This window comes from Canis lupus, chromosome 16 (assembly GCF_048164855.1).
Source record: "Canis lupus baileyi chromosome 16, mCanLup2.hap1, whole genome shotgun sequence".
Lineage (NCBI taxonomy): Eukaryota > Metazoa > Chordata > Mammalia > Carnivora > Canidae > Canis > Canis lupus.
Genome location: NC_132853.1, coordinates 9,376,361 through 9,390,925, shown reverse-complemented (window position 1 = coordinate 9,390,925; position 14,565 = coordinate 9,376,361). Strand labels below are relative to the sequence as shown.

At 48.9% G+C, this 14,565-nt stretch overlaps 1 protein-coding gene across 8 annotated transcripts in view; it reads left to right on the top strand.

The window, feature by feature from the left end:
* DDX31 (DEAD-box helicase 31) overlaps positions 1–14,565 on the top strand; it is a 70,350-nt gene that overhangs the window by 47,878 nt on the left and 7,907 nt on the right. For all 8 annotated transcript variants that reach the window (XM_072778482.1, XM_072778484.1, XM_072778486.1 and 5 more), the window contains one exon: positions 4,902–5,070. In XM_072778482.1, coding sequence (XP_072634583.1) covers positions 4,902–5,070 — 169 coding nt within the window. The remainder of the gene's footprint in view (positions 1–4,901; positions 5,071–14,565) is intronic.

Genomic DNA, 14,565 nt, shown 5'->3' with positions numbered 1-14,565 from the left:
AGAGCCTGGGGGAAGGGGGCTCAGAACAGCTGGATGGGTGTGCCATGTGTCATGGCTGGTGACTGTGTCTCGTGCCAATGAGATGCAGTCCATGCAGGGCCCCCCCCTCCCCCGGCTTCTTTCTGATGGTTATCTGCTATTTAGAGAAGAATGCCAGGTTGGCTTACCAGTATGTGAACACCACAGCATCATCTTTTCCTTTTATGAATTGAAAATTCTTTTTTTTAAATCATTTAACAGAGCTATTGAGTTAGTCGTTCTAGGTGCTCGGAATATCAGGAATCAAAACAGAAAGAAATCGTAACCTTTCTAACATTCTAGTGAGGGAGCAGACAGTGTACATAGTAAAAATAAAATGAATGACTGAATTAGTCTTTTAAAAGGTGTTAACTGGGGCAGCCCAGATGGCTCAGCGGTTTGGCGCTGCCTTCAGTCCAGGGCCTGATCCTGAGACCCAGGATCAAGTCCTGTGTCGGGCTCCCTGCAATGGGGCCTGTTTCTCCCTCTGCCTGTGACTCTGCCTCTCTCTCTCTCTCTCTCTCTCTCTCATGAATAAATAAATAAAATCTTTTAAAAAAATAAAATAGGTGTTAACTGTGGAAAAAATAAAGCAGGTAAGGGAGGTAAAGGGGTAGCTGGGCAGAGTGCATTTTACACAGAGGGTCGACATGAGCCCTGCTGTGATGCAGCATGAGCAAATTGAGGGTCATGCCCTCCTGCGACAGAAGAGTGTTCCAGGCCCAGAGGAGCTCTGGGAGGCAGTGTGGCCACAGGAGGGGAGGGCCCATGCAGCAAAGGGAGGCTTAGAAGCTGCCAAGAACTTTGGGGGCACCCCAAGGGCAATGGAAGTCATTGCAGGACTTGGAGCAGAGACATAGCATGGCCCACCAAGGTTGGAAAAGATGCCCTGTGTGAGAATAGACTTGGGAGGGGTGGGAGAGAGTGAGTGCTGGGGGACTTAACTACAGGCAGTTGTGGTCATCAGGAAATAGAGGATAAGAATGGGTTAGTCGGCAGATATTTATGAGTGCCTACTGTATACCCTGGCACATTATAAAAGCAGCCCTTGGTTGTTGTGGTATACCACTGGAACAGATCAGAAGTATCCAGGATGAAAGATGAAGTCCCAGTGATGGCCCCATAACCACTGATATGTAATTAGTGTGTATCCTTCTGGACCCATTTCTCATGGTAGCCTGTCCTTGCATTTCCCTCAAGTGAATTCAGCAGTTCCTAAGGGTTTTCCTCAGAACCTACTTTTAGAGAAGTACTGGCACATGTCTCTCAAGAGGAATAGATTATCTGTCACAGCATAACTACAGAGGTTGGTCGTTTGTTGACAGGCAAAGTGAGCTTGCTGGGTGGTACTTCCCTAGGTGCTGTGCTGCAGAATTTCTGGGTTAATAACAAAGTTGCAATGAAAAGAAAGAAATCAAGCTCACACCTTCATCTTCATCTTTGGTTTTGAGGTCAGGGGTGTTTTGGATATTCTAGTGAGACTACAGCTGTCTCAGGGTGTCTGGGTCGTCAGAGTGAGGCTGTAGTAAGGAGTCCTTAGAGAGTGTGGTTTTGTGTTTTCTTTTGTCATCATCACCGTAGAAATCGTTCATACCAAGAAACAAGCAGAGTTATTTGTCTTCTCTCTAAAGGATGTCGGAGTGGGGCTGCTCTGCAATGTTCAGGCCCCAAGAAGGAAAGAAACATGCAGTTTCCTCCTCTGCTAATTGATTTCCACATCAGATTGGTGATGGTCTGGGAGGAGACTGCCTGCAGTAGGTCTTGGCCTTTCCACATAGATGTTAAGCACTCCCTCCCTTCTCTTCTGGTACGTGGCATGGTGAGCTCTGGAGGCATGGGGGGAGCAGACATGTAAGCGCCACTCAGAGTCTTCAGTTCACAACGTGGGGACAGTGACTGCACCCGGAAGTCAAAACTATCTTCAGCATTTCAATCTGCATATGCAAATTCCCCACTCCAGACGTGCCTCTCTTTTATGCCATTTCAGAGCCTACCTCATAAATAATTAACAAAGCAGCTGGTTTTTGCCTTTATGGCAGAAAACTAGTTAGAAACTGGGCCAAGGATGCATTTGTTTTCCTTTTGCATTTCCTGACCCAGTCATTGTTAATAACTAGCGTTTAATTGTCAGTTTCCAGAAGCAGCCACCTCTTTTCCTCTTCATTTCTTGCCTCCTTTAGCTAGAGATCAAGTGGTTAAAGACTGTGGTAACAGAAGTTTGAACTCCAGACTCCTGAACAAAAATTTCAGAAACTGGAGTCCTTTACCTACAAATCACCCCTTTCATATAGTGAGGTCTGCTTCAGGTCTCCTGGAGGGGCAGGGGCCACACACAGAGAAGCTGAGTCTGGCTTGGAAGGGCTGCTTCTCTAAGTCAAGAAAACCCAAACCACTGGTGACAGTTCAGTCCCCCTCCCTCAGTGTGATCCCAGGTAGTCAGATGCACGTGCCTTTATTCTGTACGGACGTTCGTTTTTCTGGGGGCAGAGGGGGCGAGGTTCCCTCCTTTTCCTCCGTACCTCCTTGATCTTAAGCATCATCCATAAGGTACTAATATTCCTGCTCGGATGTCCAAGAATAAATCTGATTTTAGGAACAAGGATGAAATGGCCATGTAGGGTATTTTAGAGTAGATTTCCCTTAGTTTGTCTCTCTTACGGCTATAAGATGGGAGACTGTGACTCAAGCACGTGTTCTAAGTGGCTGCAGTTTCCTCCACCAGCCTGAATAAATGCCCTCTTTTTCTGCTCTCCTCTCTTCTGGGCCCCACAACCCCTATTCCTGCTGCACATTCTCGACACTGCCTCTGGGAAGCATCTATGAACAGCTTCTGCTGGAATTCCTGCTTCTCTGAACCATCCAGACACAGGAGGCCATTCAAGGATGTGAGGACAGCCAAGTATCCCTGGCCCCAGTGAGACAGGAGCCCCCAGGACAAGGAGGGTTAGTAAAAATTCATAGTGTGAAATGCTGCCTGAGCAGTTGTGGAGAGAGAAGACACATCTGCCATTTCTTGGCAAACTCATTGGGCTTGTAGAGCTGTTAGCTGGGCACCTGTGTTTCCTGGGACAGAGGCTCTCCATCCTCAGCTCTTAAGTTGGTGCTCTCCATCCTCAGCCTTAATAGGAGGCTGATGTGCTTACAAGCAGTGTGCATGAGACTGTAAAGGTGCAGAGTCTTTGACTTGGCTCAGGGTGGCTGCTGTCTCCTCTGTTAGACCCGAGTCCCAGTTGAGGCTCAGGAAAGGGTGGTGAGGTGTGGAGGAGAAGAGGCCTGTGTCCCAGGGTGGTGGCAGCAGGGCTTCCCTGAGGACTGGAGTGTATAGCTCCATGTCTGGAACCTGCTATCAGAACCTGCAGGTGCCAGAACCTGCAGACAGCGCAGGCCATTTGAAGTGTTAAAGATTTTCCCTGAAAAAGCTAGTCCCCAGTTATTAAAAAGGGGAGTAAGCACAGATTTACGAGAGGGGTGCAGAGGAGTTGCCTTGGTTATTATTTCTCATCGATTGGGAAAAGGAGTTCACTTTACTCAGTAAATAGAGCTTTCGTGGATTCCCAGGATCCTTCTAGGAGCTGATCTGCTAAAATGACACTTTTTATTACTGTTCATAAACGCCAATCTCCAGGTGCTGCTGGGATATTACGTTTAAGCTGTGGGCAAACTTGCCAGTCCAGTGGCTCAACAAGCGAGGGCGAGAGAGGCTGGTGTTTAGCACCTGCTTTTCCATGAGACAAGCAGTGCTGGGCCCCAGCTTGGCCAGTGGAAGAGCTGGGCTTGGAAGGAAAGTGAGCAGTGATGGGATGGGGGCCCCTTCAGAGCCATCCATCCTCTCCTGCCCTTTTGTAGTGAGAAGAGGCAGACACTTGATTTTCATTGGAATTCGATATATTCGAGGGCATCTGGATATAGGAACGTCTCTTTCCTCATAGGAATACTAAATTAAGGTATAGCTAGAGCTCCATGCTCCTGGGAACCACGTCTGCCTTTTTCTCTGGCCAGCACTGGGCTCTAGAATAGGGGCCTTCTTCTTAAGACAGGACTGAAACCACCATGCAATGTTGGATGGACATCTCAAAACTGTTGGCAATCTTCAATGGGAAGGACTATGTTAGAAATTTAATAATTGCCTTCTGCCTTTTTAAAATTCTGTTTTCATTGCCTTTTTTATGCATTTTTCAAGTGGGTAAGAAGCACTGTATCAATAAATCTTAGATGCTTTAGAATGAATTTGGTTTTAAAATCCCAGGAGTAAACGAAGAAGTAGCAGCCATCCCTCTGGATAGGGGAGCTGGAGGTGGGACTTGCGGGTGAGCAACCTTATAGCAGTAGCAACACATCGCAGTGATAGCATAATAACAAGCGCAGTAAGGCCTTTGGAACCTTTTGAATTTTATAACGTGCATGTATTAGCTATGCAAAAAATAAATGAATTAGAAAAATGCTTTCCTCACATAAAGGTCTAATCTCATTTTTCATGAGAGACTACCACATTGAACATGTTGTGGTTTCTTCACTCATTCTGTTTTTTCAGTCATTTTTACAACAAACACTAGCTGCCTGTTGTGTTCCAGCTACTATGCGAGGCCCCAAGACCGTAATGAAGGAGAAAAGGGGGCCCCCGCCCTCCAGGATGATGATAAGATGCACAGTAAAATCTGAAATTAGATTAGTCAACAGATACTTATGTCCTATCAGGAGTTTGAGGAATTAAAAAAATATATACACAAGTATAGATAGAGGTGGTTCACGTATGTTGTGCCATCCTGGCTGTGCATCTCACGTTGCCTAGCAAGACAAAGTGTGCTGGACAGCTGCTAGGCCAGGGCATGTGTGGCGCTCCAAGCTGCCATCCTGACGGCCTCTCTGACCTTGTTCCCTTGCAGCTCTACAGGCCTTCATCCGAGCCTATGCAACCTACCCCCGGGAGCTGAAGCACATCTTTCATGTCCGATCGCTCCACCTTGGTCACGTGGCTAAAAGCTTCGGGCTGAGAGATGCCCCCCAAAAGCTTAGTGTCACAGCTGTGAAGAGAAGGAAAGCAAACCTGAACAGGTAAGATGAGCTGAATTGGTCCTGTGACAAATGGCTGGGATTCAGGTGGGTATGGAGAGCTCTACCGACAGTGCTTGGAACAAGAGGAAAGATACCTAATCTGAATGTTTTTAAGGCACCTGCAGAAATGCAGTGAGGTCTCTTGTCGGGTCCAGATGTAGGGATATTATTGGGGTAGCAAGACCAACCTATTGGGCTGTCTTCACTGCCTACCAGAAGAGTAACTCAGGGACTTGCTGGAGTCAGAGCTTCAGATGTGCTGTGGATCACCCTGGAAAGCCTCAAGGACTTGTTTGAAAACTGGCATGCTCTGTGAAATTCCCCTGGCCCTGTCCTGGTGAGATGGGAGGGGCTGTGTCCAGGATTCCTGCTTAGCATGACTCTCCTGCAGCCTGGCACTGAGGGCTGACGCTGCAGCCTGGCACTGAGGGCTGACTCCCTGCACCACGTTGCTCTCCTTGGCGCTAACATGTACCTCTGGTGTGTGAGCACTTGTGGAGGCAAGCGCCAGACTCTCCCTCCCTTCCCTGCCTCCTCTCCCTCAAAAAGCATGTTCTGAACTGTCCAGAGGTCTTAGGGAGTAGGGAGGAGAGTAAGGAGGGCTGCCCTACAGGTTGAAGCCTGAGCTCTGAGTCCCCCTCCACAGTCTCAGGAGGTTGTGAAACTCCACAAAATACCTTTGGAAATGGTCTTCTCTCCTCAGAGACAGGTGTACTTTTAATACCAGCCCTAGCCCCTTGCAAGAACCAGAATACTTCAGATCCCATGGGCTGCTTTATGGGGAATTTGGGGATGGGTTGTTGATACTGCTTTTACAGCACGTGTATGAAAAGGATACATTGAACACACATTTGGGGTCTGTGAACCCTTGAATATTCTGGACAATTATTTTGTATAGCACATCATTCTTTTTGCTTGTTAATTACAAACACCAAAATCCACTTGCCCTGACTCTGAGCATCTGTGGGCGTGCCACACTTCCTGCACGTTCCCACACAATGCCTGCTCGTGCATTCACAGTTACCACCCTTGTCAGGGTCTGGTTTCTCTGGAGTGTGATGACAAAAGGGAGAAAGGACCACCCAGTATAGGAAAATGATCACTGGCCTTGGAAGCAGGGGACTTGGACTCAGTTCCAGCTCCACTGTGATGTGAGCTTCGGAGCTTTGGGCCATGTCTCTGCTTAACTTCCCAGAGCCTCAGGTTCCCCAACTACAGAAGGGAGAAGGAAATTGATGTTTTTAGTGATTTCCCAAGATTGTTTTGAGCATCAGCATGAGGGTGGGCCATACAGATGAAGCACCTTAGAACAGAGACCTAGAAACCAGATGGGTTAAGATGCTGGAACATCCAGCTTGATCTGTTCAGGGACTTGGCATCTTCAAGGCTCTTTGTAATGGATAAAATTTGCCTAAATTTAATGCTAGTTTTGGATTTTTTTAAGATGGTTGCTTTTTTTTCTTATATTAGTACCTCTCAGATAGGACCCCACTCCAGTAATTCTGTGAGGCAGGTAGTTCTCCACATGCTGCTATTCATGCATGCCCAAACAAGACTAAGACACATCCGGCACTGGTTTCTTCCAGGCAGTTTTGAGGCGCAGGGCACTGCCTGCTGCCCCTGCTACATGTTCTGGGCAGGGCTACAGCCAGAGACTTCACTGACCCGTCCTCCCAGTGGGAAAAGATGCCTCACATCTACTCCCCTACACGACAGCTGTGTGCCAGAGTTAGGTTGCTGTCCCGAGACTGGAGGTGGCTGGTATATCCACATGCTAACTTTGATTTTGAGTCTGTGAAGTTTGAGGTCAGGCCTGAGGGTGACCTCCTAGTGATCTGGAAGCCAGGCCATCCTGCCACCGTCTCTAAAATGTTGGCACTTCAAGAAGATAATGCACCTGCCAGTTGATGACTGGTAAGAAATCCATATTTTGCTGATTCCTCTCCCCGCAAATAAATGCAGTCCCAGTATTTTATTGTTAGCAGCCGATCTACTTTTATGACTGGGAATTGCATTAGCAAGTGTTAATCCAGATAGCAGCTCTTCAGACTGGGATGTCCTCAGCTCTTACCCAGACCCTGGAAAGCAGAGCAGCAAGGCAAGGAGGCCGTTGGGAGGGGGACTTGGAGCCAGCATTGTCCTTACCTTGAGAAGCCACTAGGGAGAGAGCAAGCCACCGCCTCCTGCTTCGCCTGACCCTGCTAGCAGATGGGCACCAGGACTACGATACCCCTGTGAGCGGGGGATTTAACAGGGCTTTATTTAGGGAAGAATGGGCTGATTAGCCGATAAAGAGCATGTAAGATGGTATGGGGCAGCCTTTGATGTCTGGCTGGCGCGGCAGGGAGCCGGGTGGTGAGTGACAGCAGTGTGTCACAGGATTACTCCGCCCGTGACAATACCGCTCTCTGTTCTGGCCATGTCACCACTCAGTTACAGCTACTTTTTGGGTTGTTATGCCCTTCTTTTGAAGGCATTTCTCTCCACACACTGACATCCTCCCATCCCACCCCCGCCTTGATAACGCAGACGGGCACTCACAGATACAGTAGGCACCTTTTTTATTTGGGAAAATCTTGTCACTCGTGCAAGAAGAATGACTTTGCAGCTAATCTGCACATGGACCGTATAATTGTGGTCAGGATAAGCAGCAGAGAAAACTTGACAGATTTTCCACACCTCAGTCAAGGCTCAAGCAAATGCCAGTTGCTGCTTTTTGAGGACTGGGAAGAAAAGTCCATTAAAGCCCACAAAGTGCAGAGAGTTATACTGTGGCCACAGTGATTGTTCTGAGCTCAAGCGTCTCCTGAAATCCATCTGTCAAGAAAGAGAGTGGTTTCTTATGTTTTTGTATGGGTGGATCAAGTAATAGCACTAAATTTGCCAAATTATTCTGCATTCCATTTGATGAGGTTTACTGCCTAGAATAGTTAGATGTTACATGCAGACCTCTGATACCTGTGAACCAGATCCATCCCACGCTAAGCAAGATCCTGTCTCACCTTGTCATGCATCAAGCAAGGGGTTCGTCTGAGCGTTAAAAATACGAAGCAAGGACAAGTTAACTTAGGAGACTATTTCCGTGTGACAGCAAAGGGAAGTTTTATCTCATCTGTATGCTTTTATTCCTTTACTTGACCACTGTTCAGAAAAAGAAATGTCCCCAAATGAGATCTTAATCACCAGGTCTGTGTCTATTTTTTCAGTGCTTAGTTCTGAAAGGAACACAAGATGTTTCTCCCCTGCACACAAATACAGTCATTGTTACAAAACTCTTCTGACACCTACACACAGGCCTGCCAAAGCAACCCCCACCCCAACCACCGACATAGACATGCACACAGAAAGTCAGTACTGTTGGTAAAATATTGAATGGCCCCTTAGCAACATCCATCACAAACACAGCATTTTCCCCCTGTGAAACATAGTTCTGATTTTGAAGCAAGGTAGATTCAGCAGTTTCTGAGAAGCAAAGGTAACAGACCTTCCAAAGTTTCCATCTTCCCAGGAGACACTGAACCCTAGTACTACTGTCTGCTGCGGGAGGGCAGAGTTGTGTTGTTTGCCAGGGTGTCTGTCTGTGTGGGCAGTTGCACATGAGTCGTGAGGAGGCACACTGTGGAGGGCTATCTGACACTGTGGAAAATGGTTCAAGAATAGAATACCTCACCATGTTAGTGCTACCGGGCCAATATGGAAGAGCAAGTCTGCTGGTTTTAACCACCCTGTCTCATGTAAGTTATGTGCTATTATCATGAATGTGCTGTGCTTCCCCAAATGATTTAGTTTGTAGCTACCTAAGACTTGTTCACCTCTGGCCACTGCCACCTGTGTCTTTCTGATGTTTTTCTGAGTACCTAGAACCATCTGGGGCATCGCCTTTATCAGTAATCCATTAACTATGCTCCTCTGTTCTTGCTCCCTCCTCTTAAAATTAGTAGAGAAACAACAGTCTGAATTGTTGACTGGTCGTAAAAGAAATGTAGTTTTGTTTTATTTGTATAAGTTTTCTCAAACCAACCTTGTTAAAGTGTTACCTGATCTTATCAAACAGGTAAGCAATCTGAAATGATAGGTCTCTTAATCCCTAACACCTGGATCTGCATGTGCTTGGCCAGTGCTCAGCAGGCTGTAGTCAAATGCAGGGGTACATGGGGCTGGCTCCCCTGCATCCTGGCCTCAGGTCAGAGCCACCAGCACCCAAGCACTGCAGAGCTTTGCCTTAACCCCAAAGTCCCAGATAAAGTGTATTCTCTACAAGTAAACATCCTCCTGGAGAGGATGCTTGCCAGACTTTTCCCATCTGAATTACCACAAACGCTTGATCACCAAAGTTTAAACTAGGGGTTTTACATAGCTCCATCTAGGGCCTTTTTCAGTTTTGGAGGCCTTTGCCCAGTCACTTGCTCTGGTTCTCACCCTGGCCTAATCAGTAGCTATTAAACAACTACCAAGAGTTCCTGCACTGACTAGTAATCTAGTGCCCCACTTGTGTCTTCGGTGCTGAGCAAGGGAGGATCACCCAGTGATAAAGAGTTGGGATTGAGCCACTTAACCCTCTTTGTGCCCTGGGATGGTTGACTCTCCCTCTTTCTACCTAGTCCCCTCGCCTCCCAAACATGAACATGCAGGAGCCCTTGGCTGTTGGTTACAAAAATGACAATACTGGTGGTTCTCTGCGCCCTCCTTCCCTGTCCCTGTGAGCTTCCCTGGGATGGGGAGTGGGAAGTGTGGCTAACAGCTGTGCAGCACCCTTGAACTTGTCTTATCAGGAACAACCTTGAAAATGTGGAACTGGTCCTCTCTAAGATGAGCATTAAGAAGCTGCAGCTGCACTTCCCTGTAAAGCAATATTCTCATCATTAGGAGCAGCTTGCCTGCCAATTTTTATGTGGCATTTACAACCTCCCTAATATCACTTAATTAGCTGAAGGCAAACCTGGAATATTGCCCACTGTGAAAATTTTCTCGATTTCATTCTGTAAAAAAGACAGATTGGCCAAACATGAGATCAGAGGCTAGACAAAAGCCACACTTGAAAGCATGGGGATCTCTGTGAGAGCGTCTTCACCCCCCACATGCAGGCCAGATCTCTCCTTTTCTGGTCTGCAGCAGCGTTGAAAACTGCTGATCACCCTGGCTGCTTTGCACAAGTGTCTTCATACCACTTCTCAAACCCTGCTGCGGTCAGTGGCAGCCCTCGGCCCCTCATCTTCTTTGGCCTTCTGGAGCTGTTGTCTGTGGCCACTCTGCTCCCCTCTGACCTGTGCTCCGAGCCGAAGAGCTTTCACACCCCTCACCCATTACACTTGTGGCCACCCTTTCTCTGGGTCTCATGGCTCTAATGACTCCGACAAGTGACAACAGCAGACCCCCTCTTCCCGAGGACCTGCATGGCCCCCACTTCCCCATTCTCTCAGGGCTTTTGCCTAGCTCCTGAGGGCCTGGGCTTCTCGCCATTCCTCTTTATCTTTGGACCCAGTTCCTCTGCAAGGAGGTCTTCTCTGGGCTGCCTGCCCAGGTGAGCACCCCACCATCCCCTCACCCTAGACTGCCATCTGTTTGTGTGGGTGTTTGTGTGGTTCATGTCTATGTCCTTCAAGTGTAGCTCACGGTGGAAACCTGTCTGGTTTTTCTCATCACATTCCTAGCACCTCCCATAGTACCTAGTATACAGTGGATGCTCGGGGAATAGTTTTGAACAGGAGAATAGAAAATGAAAGCACCCTGTGATTTCAAGAGGAAGAGCATGGTAGGAAGAAAGGAAAGATAAGGAAAAGAGGTAAATACCTCTTACTTACCTCTTTAGTGAACTCTGCAAACAGCCAATCCTGTGTGGGGGAATTGCTGGGGAGGGGGGTGGGCGGGGAGCACACTTGCTTTACAGAGCTGTCTCCCTGTTGCCCCCTGTTCCACTCCTCAGTCAGACTGTCCTGGGAGAACAAGAATTGGGTTCATCATCTTCTGACACAGTTTCCCTGGCTTCACAGGTAGGGGAGGCCTAGGGATAAGCCAGGTCAGGACCCTGCCTCTAGGGGACCAGAGCAGATACTCCACTGGAAGGCCAGATAGCTTGACTTCAGCCTGAAGGCCAGAGAGAAACAGCTGAGGACCACCAGATGACACCTTGAGAAAGATGTGCTTGTCCTGTTGAACAGGGGAGCAGACTCTGCCCTCAGACTCTCCTGGAGAGCTGTATACAGTAGAGACGCCCAGGCCCCAACCCAGGCAACCACGCTTCAGTGAAGCCTGGAGTCATGAAGAGTGGGATGGAGTCATGAACTTAACAGGTCCCTAGACCCAGGTCCTCGGAGCAGGTGATGGGGTGTCCTTAACACAGTAAGACGGTGAGGTGCTGGCTGCACTGGTTGTGCATGAAAGTATGTCCCACTGGCCTCTCTGTTTGGGAGCTAAAAGGGTCACTTTGATGTTCACACTGGATTATCACTTTGGGGCATTTGTACCAAAGAGAATCTACTCTTGTATGTCCAGACTGGGACAGGGACAGAAAAAGTACTGCGGAAGGTGGCCTGGCCTCTTCTGGTGGAAAAGACAGCACAGCAGAGTTGTCGCTCAGAGCCTGTGTGTCGGCGAGTCCCCTATTGGTTTTGAGCTCGCCAAGTTGCGTTCACAGGCAGCTCCGGGCAGGTGACACAGTGTGGGCGCAGGCTCTGGTGGAGGGCTTGGCCCCTTCTACCCAGCTCACCTGCTACACACCCAGTCTTCATTCCTTCCCTGCCAGGTACTGTGGCCTGACTTCATTATAGCAGTGCACATGCAGCTTTTTACAGAAGAAGCCTTTTGCTTCTACCACTATTTTTTTCTCTCTGACACCATGCAATTACCAGCCCTGTGCCTCCTCGTGGAACAAACAGATCCTCATCCCCCCTGGCTAATGAGGCGATTAGAGGGATTTCATGGTGACCCTGCTCTTCCTCCACACCTGGGTCACCTGCAGACCGTGGGAGACACAGGCTGTGCTTTCAGTCAAGCAGTCAGGGCCAACGACAAAGAACAGGAACCCAGCCAGCCTCTCCTGGGAGGATGCTGGGCAGTCACGGTCCCTGTTGGAGCCTCCCAGCCACTGGAGTTGGGAGACACGGCTGGCCCAGCATGACTCAGCAGACGGCAGTTGAGGCTGCATGCAACAGGATGCCCAGCTCTTCTTTAGATTGGCCTTGCCCAGAGCTCTTGTGGTTTATTCCATTGAAAAAATAGGAAAGAACGTGACAGACCCTAGCTTTTCCTTCACTCCATGTGGTTCGATTCAGTTTTAGTCATTCTGACCTGTCTTGGCCCTTCCTATGGTGACTCACTCCTCTAATCTGTTCCCATGGGCCTCGGGTTCCTTTCTGAGTAGGAAAGCATGCATCCCCAGCCCCTCCATGCTCTCCTTACTTCAAAGAGGCCAGAGTCTTTGCATCCTGTTACACCTAAATGAAATGATTCCAGGTCTTTTTCAGGTGTCCTCTTCATTCTGGCCCTGACGTTACAGCAGCAGTCTGAAATGGAGAGTAACATCTTAAGTACTTAGTAATCCAGAAGAGGGATGCAGTTTGAGCATCGCCCTGGAGCAGCAGCTGGGCCTGGGACTCTTCGGGGCCTCTGTGTGCCCTCGGCTGTGCTGAGTCCATGTGCATATCCCACTGAGACTTCACCAGGGCCCTGTGACCAAGGCTGGTCCCTAGTAACCCAGTGGACATGGCAGGCCTGATCCTGTGGCCCCGAGTCTGAGAGAGCCTGGAGCCCACCTCTGAGCACTTGGCTGGTACCCTTTGTGGAAGTTTCCAGTTTCTAGAGTTAATATTGGACAAAGAAAAAAGTATTTGGAACTTGCTACACATATTTTTCTATGTGCAAATAGTTGCTCTCCATAGCAGTAGAAGAAACAGACTTGAAGCAGGAGGTCATTGGGTTGTGTATATGGAAAAATTTGATTTGAAACCATCAGAGTGGTGACCACTGGAGTGGGTGGTAGAAGCTTTGAGTTTGTGGGGCAGTTAACCTTGAAAGATCTCTGAGAAGAGATGATGGCAGGGAGGATTTGGATCCCCCTTTTTCTCTGGCTTCCTTCCGGATCCAGAGGCAGAAGGATGCAGTGGATTAGGGAAGCCTAGAGCTGGTGTCAGATGTTCTGAGCTTGATCCCAGCCCTGGCGACAGTGTACCTGTGCTGTGGGGCTCATGGGGCTGTGAGGAGTGGGAGGAGGTACTAACCGTGTAACAGCTGGCCCGTGCTGAGCCTGGAGCAAATGCTGCTTTCTCCCAGTGTCCCATCCTGCTTCCTCTTTGAGTCTGTAAGAGAGGTGAGCGCTTCCTGGAATCTTCTCAGTGCTTCCGCCACAGCCCGCCCTTGACCCGCCTGTTGCTGCCTGTTGTGTGGCTCCTCAGTCTGGAAGGCCTCTGCTTTAGGCCTCCCGGCTATGGGGGCCACCACCTCCCCAGTGGCCCCTGCTTACTGTGAGAGCTCCTAGAAATGAGCCCCACTGGACCACTTTCATTTTCCCATTGGTCTGATTTTCACTCTGTGGTCTCTGTGAGATTCAAATGCTGAATGTGCATGATTTGCAAACACAAAAATACAAGGTGTTGTTATTGTTGATCAAAGCCATCCCTGGTCCATATGACAGGTGTCGGATATCTGATGATGGCTCCTTCTCTCCCGCCTTTCCTCTTTTCCATAACTGTTAATAACAATAACAGTCAACATTTAATGAGGGCCTTCGCAACAGGCACTGTGAGAAGCGCTTTGATTCATTAGTTCACTTAATCCTTTTGTGAGTGAGCAGACTGGCACGAGGAGAAATCAGGCCTCGGCCAAACCGAAAGAGTCGCACAGCCCGTGCGGGAAGGTGCCAGGGTCCTCTCCCTTGGAGGGGCCACCTCAGCTGGTCACAGTCCTTCATCTCAGCAGCTCTTCTCTCAGCCCAGGTTCTTTACAAAATCAGGTTTATGAGACTCCTCAAATGTGCAGCAGAGACTGACCAGCACAAAAGAGGACAATGATATGGTAGCTGTTGGGTCTGTTGATGGTAAGAGCGTGTGGGGGACTCAGCATGGACTGGGCTTACAATGTAGTGGGGCCCCTCCCTGTGTCCTGCCCCTCACAGGGAGGGGCAAGTGTTCTTAGGCATCCAGGCCTCTTGGCTCCCTGCCTCCCGCATTCTTGTCATCTGGGTCATCCTGTGGCTTAGATTGAAACTGGCCAACTAAGCCCCATCTTGTTTGCACGTGTGATAGTTCTGACCAGCCCGCTGCTTGGCCTCAAGAGCAAGACATTGCCTGTGCCCCTGTTGTGTTTCACCTGTTAGCTGAAGGCCCATCCCTTTGGCCTGCTAGGGTGTGGCAGGTGTTTTGTCATCCCCTGTGTTAACTGTCCCTGCAGGCTGCTTTTCATCTGGAGATGTGATAAATATGCTCCGTAATATCATCCAAGGCATCCATAGTAATGTCAAACAGGACAGGCCCAGAGGGCTGAGCTCTGGGGTTTGATGCT